The sequence below is a fragment of the Podarcis melisellensis genome (assembly GCF_964234715.1).
Source record: "Podarcis melisellensis genome assembly, chromosome: 15".
NCBI lineage: Eukaryota > Metazoa > Chordata > Lepidosauria > Squamata > Lacertidae > Podarcis > Podarcis melisellensis.
The window spans coordinates 20,019,273-20,032,664 of record NC_138532.1 but is presented as its reverse complement, the minus strand read 5'-3'; the positions used below and the strand labels follow the sequence as shown (position 1 = coordinate 20,032,664).

At 41.0% G+C, this 13,392-nt stretch overlaps 1 protein-coding gene across 2 annotated transcripts in view; it reads left to right on the top strand.

Moving 5' to 3' along the window:
• SIK2 (salt inducible kinase 2) overlaps positions 1 to 13,392 on the top strand; it is a 78,488-nt gene that overhangs the window by 41,284 nt on the left and 23,812 nt on the right. For both annotated transcript variants that reach the window (XM_081889784.1, XM_081889783.1), the window contains exons 5-6: positions 6,910 to 7,034; positions 10,256 to 10,379. In XM_081889784.1, coding sequence (XP_081745910.1) covers positions 6,910 to 7,034; positions 10,256 to 10,379 — 249 coding nt within the window. The remainder of the gene's footprint in view (positions 1 to 6,909; positions 7,035 to 10,255; positions 10,380 to 13,392) is intronic.

The window sequence follows — 13,392 nt, the reverse complement described above, 5'->3', positions numbered from 1 at the left end:
ATTTCTTTCTTGGGGGAAAATGGCAGTAATTTTGTAGGGTTTTATGAATTTTTGTAGTGTCATGACAACTTGTTAGCATTGCCAGATGTGCTGGTTACAATCAAATTTAATCAAATAATTCTTGAGTATAAAAAAGCTCAAAATGGAAACTCTCCGGATTATTTTAGCATGCTTGATTTAATTTTAATTACAAATTTAGACACAGCAGATGTTCCTTGCAATAGATAATTTTCTTTTGCCTCAGTATAATACTAAGGATCCTTGGATTGCCAGACCAGAATTTCAAAAATGAGGGACACTCATTTTTAAGCTGCTGAGAGTTCTATAGAGCAGGAGAGTTCTTGGAATAAAAGATGTCTGGCAAGTTCTCCAGATGGTGTTTAGCTTCAAGGAGGAGGGAATAATGACTGTTTAAGGCTTCTTAGCATTTTCTTACGTAGGGATAGATGACAGAGAAAGAAGAGCAGCTGCACCAAGGAAAAAAAGTTGGCTGTAAAGTTAGCTTATTAAAAACAAATCCCCATGAAATTAAAAATAACTCTGAAAGACACACAGTGCTGGTATCAAACAGTAGCACTTCATACAGGAGGGAAAGATACAAGAGACCAGCCTTTCCCAACCTGGTGCTCTCCAGATGTGATAGCTGGGGCTGGTGGGCATTGTGCTCCAAACCATCTGGAGGGCACCTGGTTGGGGAAGACTGCAATAGCCCATGCACTTGTGCTGTGGTGAATCCAACCCCCACACAACACACAGATCCTACCCAAGGCTGGCTTGATGGGTGTTACAGAAGACTTACTCCTTCCATTGAAATTAGTGAAATTCAGTGGACCATAAAGCACTGGCCTTAATGCATGGGGGGGGGGGTAAACAGGATATTAGGAGTATATTGGAATGAGATTTTCTTTTGCAGGGAAGGCAGAGAAGTAAGTAGTTTGCCCCTATAACAAATGGACCACTTGCATACAAAAAAGCCTGCAAACTTTTTTTTCTAATTTTTTCACTTAAAACATCTCCAATAGACACATTTTAAACGGGAAGTTGGGAAATGGGGAAGTGTTCAATTCCTCACACTATGTAGTTTGCTGTGCTAAGAAAAATGGGGATCCTCTTAGGGTAGCAAATAAAGGGTTGAAGGACAGAAAAACTACCCAGCAGAAGATCTGTGTGTAGCTTGTTTGCATTGATGAACTTGTATTTTTCATACCGTGACAAGAATCCTTCATATGCTATTGTGTGGCAGCAGCAGCAGCATTTTATTTATCAATTTGGGCTGCACCATTGACCCTTTTTAAAGACACACCTGTGTGCCTTAAGGAAGGATCTGGCAGTCTGGGACATCTGTATGGGGTAATCAAGTGTCTTGGTTTTTCATACCTCTGTCAGAATGGGTGATGCTTTTTTGTTTGTTTGTTCTGTTGCAACTCATGTTCTTTGGAATTCTGGCACTTGTCAGCTTCTGTATCCTCCATGATGATTTCAACGCTGTAAAAATGAACACTAAAATTGAAATATTCGGACACTGTGACCTAAAGGCTCAAAGTTTGTGCTGAGTTTCCACTCCATGGGTTCTTGACATACTTACTACATTTTTATTCTGCCCTTTTCCCAAGAAATGCATGACAGCCACACATAGCCTTGCTTCCTCCTCACCAACACACATTTTATTTTCACAATGATATTGGGAGGTAAGTTGGGCTGGGAGTAACTGGTCCAAGGTAGCAGAGCAAGGATTTGATTGTGTGTAGCTCCTATCTTTAATTCAGCATGAAATTCACTATACTGCATTGAAATCTAAATTATATTTCAAAAGAGTCTTGGGATCAGAACAAGTGCCCATCTAAACCAGCAACCTGTTCCTAATGCTGACTAGCCAGATGATTCCTGAAAGTTCACATCAATTCCCCAACTACTAGTAATCGCAAGAACATTGCTTATGAAAGTGCAGGCTCGACTCGGCTATCCTTGTCAGTTTTCATTGACAGGCCTATACCCCCCAGGAATTTGTCTCTTTTTAAAACTGCTTTAGCCATCGTCCATCACTACATCATTTCATACTATTTTTGCTCAGTATATGAGCTATGTATTTTTCAATGGCTTTGGGCACTCCCTTTTGAAATTCAAATGACTGTCTGTGATACTGCATCTTTCTTGCCTGCTTGAAGATCTCTGTACTTCCTTTAATTACCCAAATTAATTCTGACCTTATTTTTAAATACTTTAAATATGACCATTTACCATATGGTAACGTATGACGTTGGGTCATGTGGCCACTTGCTACAATGATAATCTCTGTGGTGAATTTTACACTCCTGGTTCTTACCCAGATTTCTGAATAGTTTGCTAAAATTCTATTAATGCTAGGATGGGTGGTTTGGATGACTGATCTAAGCAAGTTCTAATATATATGTGTTGGAAGCCAGTGGTTGCATGGACGCTATGTGAATTTTCCTATGGAGAGGGGCACAGTGTGGCTGCAAGCCTGGCAATTTTTCTCCCAGACTTCTTGGGAGAAAACACAGTTCTGTTGGCTATTCTGAGAAAATATTTGTCCTTCTGGTTAGCTTTTGAGGGGCTTGTGAAGAACTGTTAGGCACATCAGTCTTCCAGGTGCTGTGAAAGTGATGACACAGAATTGTGTTTCAGTGGGTCCCCTTTGTAAAAGGAAGCAACCGTCTGGGCCTGACATTGTAATTGCAGCACTTCAGAGCTGGCAGAGATGCTGCTGTCTTGCGTGTTCTCGACCCACTCCTTAAAGTCCACATTAGCCTCTTTAAAGGCCAGGAGGGTTAAATCCAGCAAAGCAGTTTGAGCATCAGCGTGATGCTGTGCAGAAGAGAGGGCTCTATGATTTGAATGCAGTTAGGTCATTTGAAGGAAAGCGGGGATGGGAGACTGTTATTTTGAAAGGGCTCACAGCAGCCTTTTCTGCTGGTGGACTGTGTAACATGCATTGACGTCAGAACTGGGTGATCAGTGATCAGTATTCAGTTCCTGCAGTGGGTCAGGTTTATGCCTCTCACTCATTCCTTTCCTTTTATCAGCACCTCTCTTTGCAATTACTGCCTTGCTCACATTACCAAATAACAAAAGATCCACACATCTCCCTCCTGAAGCTGAGGAGAGATGCCTTCTGCTAGCAAACAAAACCAATTTCTTAAAATTACTCCCCTTTAAAACTCATCTGCTCTTTTCAGACAAAAGAGTTTTCAAATTCTTCAAACTGTAGGGGAAGGGAGCTTCTTTTGCTCTGGAGCCCTTTGCTCTGGATTGCTATATCTCGTACGTTAGTATTAAATACTAAACATCACAGAAAACTGGTGGGTGGGTGAATTGGACATGCAGTATTGCCCAACAGGTGTTCCCTGGTTGTACAAGGCTCTGTAATTTTACCTTATCAAAAGTATTGCATAATCTGAGTTGGAAATTTCCCAAGTAAGATGCTTTTTAAAAAGCTTTAATTCATATGGAAATATTGTTGTTTTCCTGTCTGTCTCTGTGTTGTTGTTTTTTAAATCTCAGCTCAGTATCGCAGATTTGAGAATTGTGGGGAAAGGGTCTTTACACCTGCATAGGAAGCAAGGTTGGAAGAATTTGCTTCATCTCTTTTCAAGGTTTGTTAGGGTGGATTTTTGAAAAGTTCACAACAAAGACGGTGGTAGAAACTGACTAACAGAGGGCATTAGTTATCATAGATTAATTCTCCAGCTTCTAGGGTGAGGGAAGATAGAATGAATGGGGAAATGAGACATGAACAGCCATCTGGGTTTCCCAGCAGTGTTCAAATAAAAGGAGAACAAGTTTCTTCCTTACTAGAAGATTATCACTTCACGGCTGGGAAAGACCTCAAAGTAAATTAGCCAGTCCCCTGCCATTAAAAAGATCAATACCTTTACAGCCCTCAGCAAGTATTTAATTTATTTCTATTCTATTAGTGACTTCATAAGATTCCTTTTGCAATTAATTCTGTGGCTCTTCTTCCTTTCTTGACATCCCTTTTTATTATAGCCATCCTTAAAGCAGCCATTATGTGTGTGAATATTTAGCATATTGCCCCTTCAGCCACCCACTTCTTTTAAGGCTAAAACAGTTTCAATGCGTTTTGTTCAATGCCTCTTAGGTTTTGCGTTGGATTTATCTATATCTAACATTCTTAAATAACTCAAACTTAAGGCTCTTGGTGGGCCACAAAATTTATAACACATAATCTCAGCAGTCACCATCCAAAGTAAAACAAGCAATTACATACCCTGGAAAAATAGTGAAGCAAAAACCACTCTTGCTTGGCACTGACTGTGTGAGCAGGCAAAAACCTGTAAGCAAAACCTTCCAGTCTCCTTTTCGCAACCATGCCCAAGGAGGAGACAAGCCTGAGGTTCACTGTGTGTGGCTCATTCTTGTAATGCTAAACTTTGGTCTAGCATTACATGCACACCAGGCCACTATCTGCTTATCTGGTCAAAGAGCAGCAAAATCAGATGATTTTTCTTGCGCCACTGGCATTTTTCTTTTGACATATCAAATTTGAAAATCGTGATGTGTACTGTACTCTTGGAATGGTTTTTTAAATGGCTGTTTTTAAGTGGACAGTCGGTTAGGACTGTATTCCTATATTTGAGGTGCAGGTGCAGAACTGCTTGGAAATCAGTTCCTCATTTGTATATTGTTTCCAGTGTTGGACACGTTAGACCCTGAGGTGTGTGATTAGGGCCATCTGAAGGCCCCTACCTTTGAATGAAGGGAGGCAGAGTTTGTCCGTATCACACTAGGAGTCCATGTCAAGCTGCTTCTAGTAGCACAGGTCATGCAAGGTAAACTGGGAGCTCGCTCTCCAGCATAATGCAGCATGTTCACCACTGGACCAAAGTCTCTATGATGCCTGTACAACTGCAGCATTTATACAGTCATGCTGTCTGCTGACCAATGCCACATGGCACTTGCATGCCTTGGCTTAGAACTATGCAGTTGGGAGATAAGACTAAACAAAGATCTCTGTTACCAAACTCTCTTTGAGTTTTGCTTCAAAGTTTCTGGAACTTCACAAGTGAACAATTATGCTCAAGAATATATGAGGCTTGTTAGTCTGAGGTGTGATTCTTTGCAACGACGCAGTTGGAAGCCTAGCTTGTGTGCCTCTGTGCTCCACGGAAAAGTAGTAAGAGCAGCTCTTTTAGAGAGACCATTATGAAGTAATAGTCTGTGCACCTTACTATGTTAATAGCAAGGGTGCATGAAGTCATGCTGTATAAATCTTGTGTTACAAACATTATGCAAACGTATGTTATACTTTTGACAGCAGTATTTGATGGAATAAAGTGTTGAGAGAACTGGAAACATACACTAGCTTGTCTCCTGGAGGCTTTTAAACCAAGAATTCTACACTGGTTCACATTGGCACTCTCAGGATCCTTTGTTTCCACTATCATGCCAGCTTTGCAGGTGACATTAAAATGTACAAGGGCACGAATGGGCTCTTGCATTCTCTCCATTGTGTTCTCTTCACCAAGCTGCTTAATTGTTCACCTCTGCGTTTGCTCTTGAGCTGTGAGTTCTGCCCTTGAAGCTGTTCTTACAATGCAGGTTATCTTTTAGCTCCTTTAAAGGATCTCACGGTCAGGGTTCTTGGGAATGGATCTGCAATGCATATAGGTGGGCTGGTAGTAGTTAACACATTTGCAACTTCCTGCTGAGAGTTTTCATCGCATGGCAGAGACCCCATGCTGAGCAGAACTTGGAGTACCCAGAGAAGAGTGACAAGAAGGGGGTAGGAAAACAGGAATCCAGACCACCCACATTCTCAGGAACAAGGCTTAAAAACTGCTTTCAGATTCCTAACACCATCATCACAGACACCTGTGATTGTTCCAGCCATGTCTTGCATTAAAAATTCTTTTTCATAGGATCAAACAAAATGAGTGACTATGGACAACACTGTTGTGTAAAATTATGTCCTGTTTCTACAATGTCCTTATAGCTTTAGGCTAATTGTCTTAGCTGTGTGGTAGTTACACATCTCTGATTGATACATAAACATAATTGGGGCTGTACGTAGTACCCACACAGTGAAGTCACAGTACTTAATTGTACTCAGGAGCACCAACAGCACAAGCAGCCTTTAATGGAAACTCATAAACTGAAGGCCTGGAAGAACCAAAAGCTGCTATTGTTCTACAAATGTTCAGTGCAGCTCCTAACATTAGTTCGTAACAGGAAGGGAAGGAGATGTCTTTCCTGTACTACTCTGTGTCTAACCTTTGATGATGCTTGGTATGAACCAGGCCTGGCCCACTGTTATGGCAGAGCAGGGTGAGGCACCTGCCCCAGGCAGTGGAAGCCCAAGAGGCGGTGCCCACCTCTCCTCTGCTACCCATCCTACCACTTCCAGAGGGCATGAGATCTCATGAGATACCAGCAAGATCACAGTGGAAGGCATCACCGCTGCTGCTAAGAGAAGTGTGGCAGCAGGGGCATGTTGCCATTTCGCCTCAAGTGGCAAAACAGGGCACGGTGCATCTGGTATGAAGTTAATATGACTTGCCTTGATGGTGTGGGGTCTGGTTAAAATGCCATGATGGGAGAAGTCTGCTCCTGGATTTTCTTCCCCAGGATTTGAACTGTTTTGTTGGAGCCCAAACTCTTATTGAGGCGTTAGAGAAATTCTCTTGAGCTGCTAAGATGTGAGCAGACGTGTATATCGTTTGGGCGCAAACCAGGGCCCCCACAAATGCAAAGATCTTGCAGGGATTTGGGGGCTTAATATACATTAGGTTCCATTTTGTTTTGTTGAGCATACCAGATAAATACATTCAGCCTGGACTTAAAAATATAACTAAATTATCAATTACCCTTCTCTCTCTCTCTCTCTCTCTCTCTCTCTCTCTCTCTCTCTCTCTCTCTCTCTCTCTCCAGATTTTGGATTTGGCAACTTCTACAAAAGTGGTGAGCCTCTGACAACATGGTGTGGAAGCCCCCCATATGCAGCCCCTGAGGTGTTTGAAGGCCAGCAGTACGAGGGTCCGCAGCTGGATATATGGGTATCTTAATTATATTAAATTGAGCGTCCCTTTAAAGAAACTGCTAAATTTTAGTTAACGTGTTATATTGCTCTTCCTAGTTGGTAGATAAGTTGGTCCTAGTTGGTAGATAAGTCATAAAGGCCCCAGTAGCTTTGAGAATGGGAAGCAAGTGTTCCTTTGAAACTTGTCTTTATTGTATTAGAGGAAACAGTTTGGCCAATGCGGAAATCTGGTCCTCTCTTACTGAATCCATGCACTTATGTCTGTGCTGCAGTTTAGCTTGCTAATTCCTCCTTCTTGGGAGTTCAAACCAAAGTTAAGATTCTAAATTCTCTGTATGGCCAGAGGGATTGTCTGAGTCATTTGCACATGGCTGCTATCCATCCTCTCTTTCAGTTGAGAGAACAAGACAGTTTGCCTTGAACAATTCTGCTGCAGGCAGGTGCCCGTGGCTGAACCAAAAAGTGTGTGTGTGTTTGCTTCATGCTACTCTAATGGGAAAGGACACATGGAGGTGACAAGAAAATCTTGCAAAGCACATACAGGAGAGAGGATGTGCTGATCCAGGTTCCTTTAATGCAGTGCCAGGCTTGCTGTTCTCCAGTTTTTTTGGTGGGGGGAGGTAATTGGGTCTTAGTGTCTCCTAGTATTAGCAATGTTTCCAGAGCATGGTTTTGCTGTCCATTGTGTTGCCAGAGTTTAGGGGCTAAAACTTGTCAGTGTGAATGTCCCACAGCATTTATGGCGCCAGTTTTCAGTCACGGGATTGAGCCTACAAGTCACTTCAGTGAGGAAAACAGTAACATCAGAAGGTCTATGCGGCCCACGGCTGAAAAAAGGTTGCTGACCCCTGGTCTATACTAGGGTTTCCATCCGTCCAGAATTTCCTGGTGGAAATCGCTTTAATGTCCAGGAAAATCTGAATGTATGGTAACCCAAGCTCAACAATTTTTGTGTCCAGATTTTCACCTTTTGAACTATGGCAACCCTAGTCTATACCTTCAGACTGTTTATGGCAAGCATATTTTGCTATATTTAATTTTTTGTTATCATTCGCACTATGGATGCAGTGAAAATTGCCATATTGGAACTGGCCCTCGGTCTTGATTTTCTTTGGAAAGGAGGCAGGGTGCAGACATTAGTGCTGTGTTCTTCTCTGTGAAGACACCCACGTTGTTTTACAAATAAACACATCTCAACAAGAGTTCCCCTTTAATGAGGAAACTGTTACCGCCTCATTGCGCCCGCTGTCCTCTAACTTCCAGATGAACTCGGTACACACCTCAAACACACCCAAGGATTTACAGCACCTAATGCTGTGTGGGGATGTGCCAGATCAACAGGAGTTTTGAAAAATATTTGTGGAAGCTATTGACTTTGTTAGGTTGCTAACAAAAATACCTTTCAAAACCAGATGAAAAGCACTGGCTGTACAATGCAAATGTTCTTTTGAAAAATAAATTTGTGCCTCTTACAAAATTGGTCAGTGATTCTCACAATTATGGTGGGATTGGTGCCTTTTCTCCTCCCCCTCAAAATCTATAGCGGCAAAAACAGCTCAGAAAAGTGCTCTGCCTAGGCTCCCAAAATTTGCCATTGGGAAACAGATGCTCTCCATTTAAAGGAGAAAAGATAAATCTTTTGTTGTTGTTGCGTTACCCCAGTCTCTGTGTGGCATTACATTGTTCAGCAGATTTAATGCTACCAAATACTGTGCATACTTTCCAGCAGGTTCAGTCATTATTAGCACATTGCTGCTACTTTGACTTTGTCTCTTCCCTTGTTCTTTCCCCTCCCCCGTCTTACATAATAAATCTTAACAGGCTTTGCATAGAATCAGGATCTGAGGCTCTTATCCTGACCTTCACAGGGATTTCTTCTCGTAAGCTTTTGCAAGTTGGGAACTAGGGAGAATCACACTTTTGTGCTCTGAGCAGAGAGAATTGAAGGAAACTTCAGGGTGGGATTCAGATTTTATTTTTTAAAAGTAATTTCTATTCAAGATTTTCTTGGTATGTGCATTTTTTAAGGTTGTAGTCCGTTCTACAAATCAGTTACATTTGATACGAGACATTAGTGTTGTATGCAGTATAGGGTCGGGGCAGAAGAGGGGGGAGAGGAGGGTTTTTTATTAAGAATATTGGTGCATCTGTTGAAGGTCGTTTATATTTTATTGAGTAAAGCTAGCTTATAGATCCCACACTCCCTTATCAGTCTCACTCAGGGTCCTGTCTTGTTTGCAGTTCCAGAGTTGCAGATAGAACTTCTGTCCATTAAAGTGATCTAAGGAAGGTGCGGGTTCCAGAGGTGCGCAGTTTACTGCCCATAAGTTCAGTTGGATGTTGCCCAACTGAAGAATTTGAAGGCAAATAATAATACTGTAATTCCAAATAAAATCATAACTCTGCAATTGAGAACTAGTATCTAGAAGTCATTTCTAAACAGATTCAGCTGATAAAATGGAAGCCATGGTTGGCTTGCTGGAACACAAACGTGCAGACGATGGGGAAGTCACTACACTAGGTTCTGAGTTGGTTTGCAGTTCAGCCATAGTGACTTGGAATGGATTCCTTCCTCTCTTATCTGCTTGGTGTCAAAAACTAGCTCCCTGTTTCCCTAGTAGGAATGCTTGAAGCAAGAGATGCTTCACCAATACAGTCCTGGCCAAATTATTTTGATTCCTCAACAAGTCAGCATCCCAACTTTTGCAGCCAAGTTATAGAAATGTGTTTCATTGGTACACTGTATGGAAAGGCTTTTTGCAGAATTCTGAAAGACAAAAAAGCAGTATATTTTGACATGTACAGATGATACATGTGTTTTATCCTTTTCTTAAAGCTACTGTTGTTTTTAATGATCTGTTGAATGTTTTAAAATACCTCTCAACTGTTTATCAATAATTTTAAAGTGTTTTTTTTAAAAAAAATATGCTTTTCTAAACCACATAAGAGGTTCTCTTACAATCAAGTGTTAAATAAATCTGATGAAAAATTAGACATGGGCTTCTAAAGGTTAATGGTGTTATTGCTACCAGCAGCTTGTAGGCCTTGCTAGTCTGTGTTATATATATGGGATAAATTCTGGATATACCTTGCTTACATACTGAAACATTCAGATGTAGTGAAAAGCCACCGGAAAGAAAACATTAGTATATAAGGGTTTTACCAGCACACTATGGAGCAAGGTACAGTTGTCCGCATGTTTTGAAAGTCAATCTAAAACTCCTCTTTCTCTTTCAGAGCATGGGTGTAGTTCTGTACGTCTTAGTATGTGGAGCACTGCCTTTTGACGGACCTACACTGCCCATCCTGAGGCAACGGGTTCTGGAAGGGAGGTTCCGGATCCCTTATTTCATGTCTGAAGGTAACATCATCATCATCATTATTTATTATTTATACCCCGCCCATCTGGCTTGGTTTCCCCAGCCACTCTGGGCTGCTTCCAGCAGGATATTAAAAACACAGTAAAAGATCCAACATTAAAAACTTCCCTAAACAGTTTTGTGTAAGGCTTTTTGCCTTAATTTTTCCTATTGTTTATAATACAGGCAATGACTGATTGATGCATGTCCATGTACACACGATGCTGAACTTGAAAGTGACCCGAAAATGTCACTAAAGCATCACTAAAAGGGCAGAACACTTTATGTGGGCCCCACCAATGCGCAGTGTATGTTGGTGTGGAGAGAGTTCAGAACGTCAGAAATACTGTAAAGATACCAACTCACTAGCAGGGTTTGATTAAACACAAGTCAGAAAATAAAATCAAAGGTTGAGTAAGGATAACATGCAATGAAATTGACTGCAATATGTAAACATGAAGGAAAATTTGGTATAAAACTGATAAGAAAATAAGAGTATTGAGGTATAAGATTATAAAAATAAGATAATAATTAAGCAGAAGTAGTAAATATTTCAAGAAGCAGAAGGGGAAGTTGAGGGAAGTCATGGGGAGGGTTTTGTTTTCTTTTTCTTTTATGTGACAAATGTTATATTGCGTTTTTGATTGACTATAAATTGTAAAAATCCAATAAAATCTTTAAAAAGAGAGAGTGTTCAGAACGTAACCACCGTGCAAAGCAAGGATTGCCTGTATTCTGCTGGTGATGAAGGTGATAGAAGTCCTGAAGAAATATTCGTTTCAGTCCTATGGCAAAAAAGAGCAGAGATTTAGACTAAAACAGCAAGTTATTTCTAACTTCACAGTTACTATGGGTTAATTTGCCTGAAAACCATCTTTGAGTATACAATAATAGTACATAATACAGCTGCTTGCACATGGGGGAAGTTGTTATCCAACTGCTTAGTGATGCAGCCATATTAACACATGATAACCTGATGCCTAAACATCAGTATGTAAGACAATGCTATTGGATGGCCGCATCACCAGCTGTAATGTGTGTTTAATAGGCTATGAGGATGTTTGTCCCATGATTTTAGCATTGACCAGAGCAGCATCCTAGAGCAGCAGTGCTCTAGCCACTGCTAAGTCTTCTAGGTTGGTATATGATAGCTGCTTGATGTGACATGGAATGCAGCTAGGATGTCATGATGCTAAGCAGGAAGGAATGGACCTATCTAACTCACTTCAAAACTACATGCACATCCCTTTATTTGCATGTCCATTGTGTGCTTAATCTTAATCACTTGTAGACTTTCCAGTACTGTGGCTTTTAAAAACAAAAAACAACAATACTTATTTGCATAAAAAACTCCTGTTTGCTCTACCAAAGCAATGTGATCAACACCTTGTTATGTTTCCCTTCTGACATTTCTCCCTCTCCTCACTTCATGTTTTCCATTTCTTCTTCGTTTATCTATGCTTTTGCTCATCTTGAGCTGAAAAGTGTGGAGGTGTCTTCATATTTTGTTTCTGAAAAAACCCAAAATCTGTCTCCTATCAGAACCTTTGCTTCAGGCTCTTAGTGTTGGTGCCAAACAATCAAGCAGGATTCCAGATAGGGGATTAATGTTGTCAATAGATTGTTCAGATCTCATTTTTCTGTGTGTGTGTGTGATTAGTACATAACCATCCACACAATATTTTTTAGTTTTAGCTTTTTCATAGGCATACCACTGTTTCCTGTTTACACGACTGAGTAGTTCTTGATGGAATGTTTCTGTGCTATGTTTTCTGACCCCCTCAGTCACTTCTCCCCTGACCTTCACTACCTCTTCCCCTTGTGGGCATGGACAGGTATTTCTGTACATTTGCATACAGATCTTAAATGCTTTTACTCCAAAGGAGGTGTGCAAGAACCAGCCTCTAGTCGTCATGTTTCATTATGGACAAATTGGATACTTCTGCTTTGTCGGAGGGGATCTGTTGCCATTTGGTGGCTTTAAAAAAAGAGTCATATAGACGTCTTGTGCAAAACAGATATGTAGCTATACTGCAATCCTGGCAAAGTGGTCTTGCACATGACTTGGGTTAAAAATAGAAGGAAGTCCTGTTGGGGACTGTGATTAGTCTCCAAGGTAATCTTCTACATGCATCAAGACCTTGAAAGAATAGCTGATGAAATTTCGATGTGACTACACATGCAGCTATTAGTGGAAGCAGGCACAGTTGTGTTATTTGTGCTGCTGGAAACAGAATGGCTAGGTTTTGCTCAGGTGAAGAACAAACAGAAATAGGGGTGCAGTGGTAGGAGCTGCAGCCAGGAACATCACCATACAAACCAGTCACCCCCTGTCAGAAAAACGCTCAAAGAAGCTTCTATACCAGCAGGGATAATGGGTTGTTTTTACTTAAGAGGAAATCTGGGTTACATGAGGAGTACAAAGGTGACATTTTGATGAGGAAGACATTGTTTAAACAATGGAAAAACTCTTAAACATGAGCAGCAATGATAGCACAATAAACTTGCATTTGGGGGCATCCTAGTCCCTACTTGTTTATATATTAGTGTACTGTGAATGCAGAAATAAAATCTTAGTGCAGTAACAGCCAATTTGGATGTGTAGGTGTAGACATGGCATTGTCAGGTATCCAAGGGATAAAACTTTGGAGAACCTAAAGACCAAGCCACTTCTTAAATGCTTACCAGCTGGTGTTGTAGGACTCCCCAACTTTCTGTCATTTCTGATCACGCAGTTAGTTAATTAAGCACAGCTTCACCAGCCCTCCACTGTCACTCAGAAATCCTGGGAAGCAGTAAATGTCGGGCTTAACTGTGTGGCCAAGACGCTAGGTCAGTGCCACTCGTTGTGCCAAGTGAACAGACAGCTTCCATGTCGTTCCCAGCCATCCAAATTCATCATTAAGCATGGGGTGGTTGATAGGATAGGTGGCATAAAACATGAGTGAGATAAAGCAGAACATCAAATGTCATATAACAATGAGAGGCCTTGTGGAAAACAACATATATGGTATT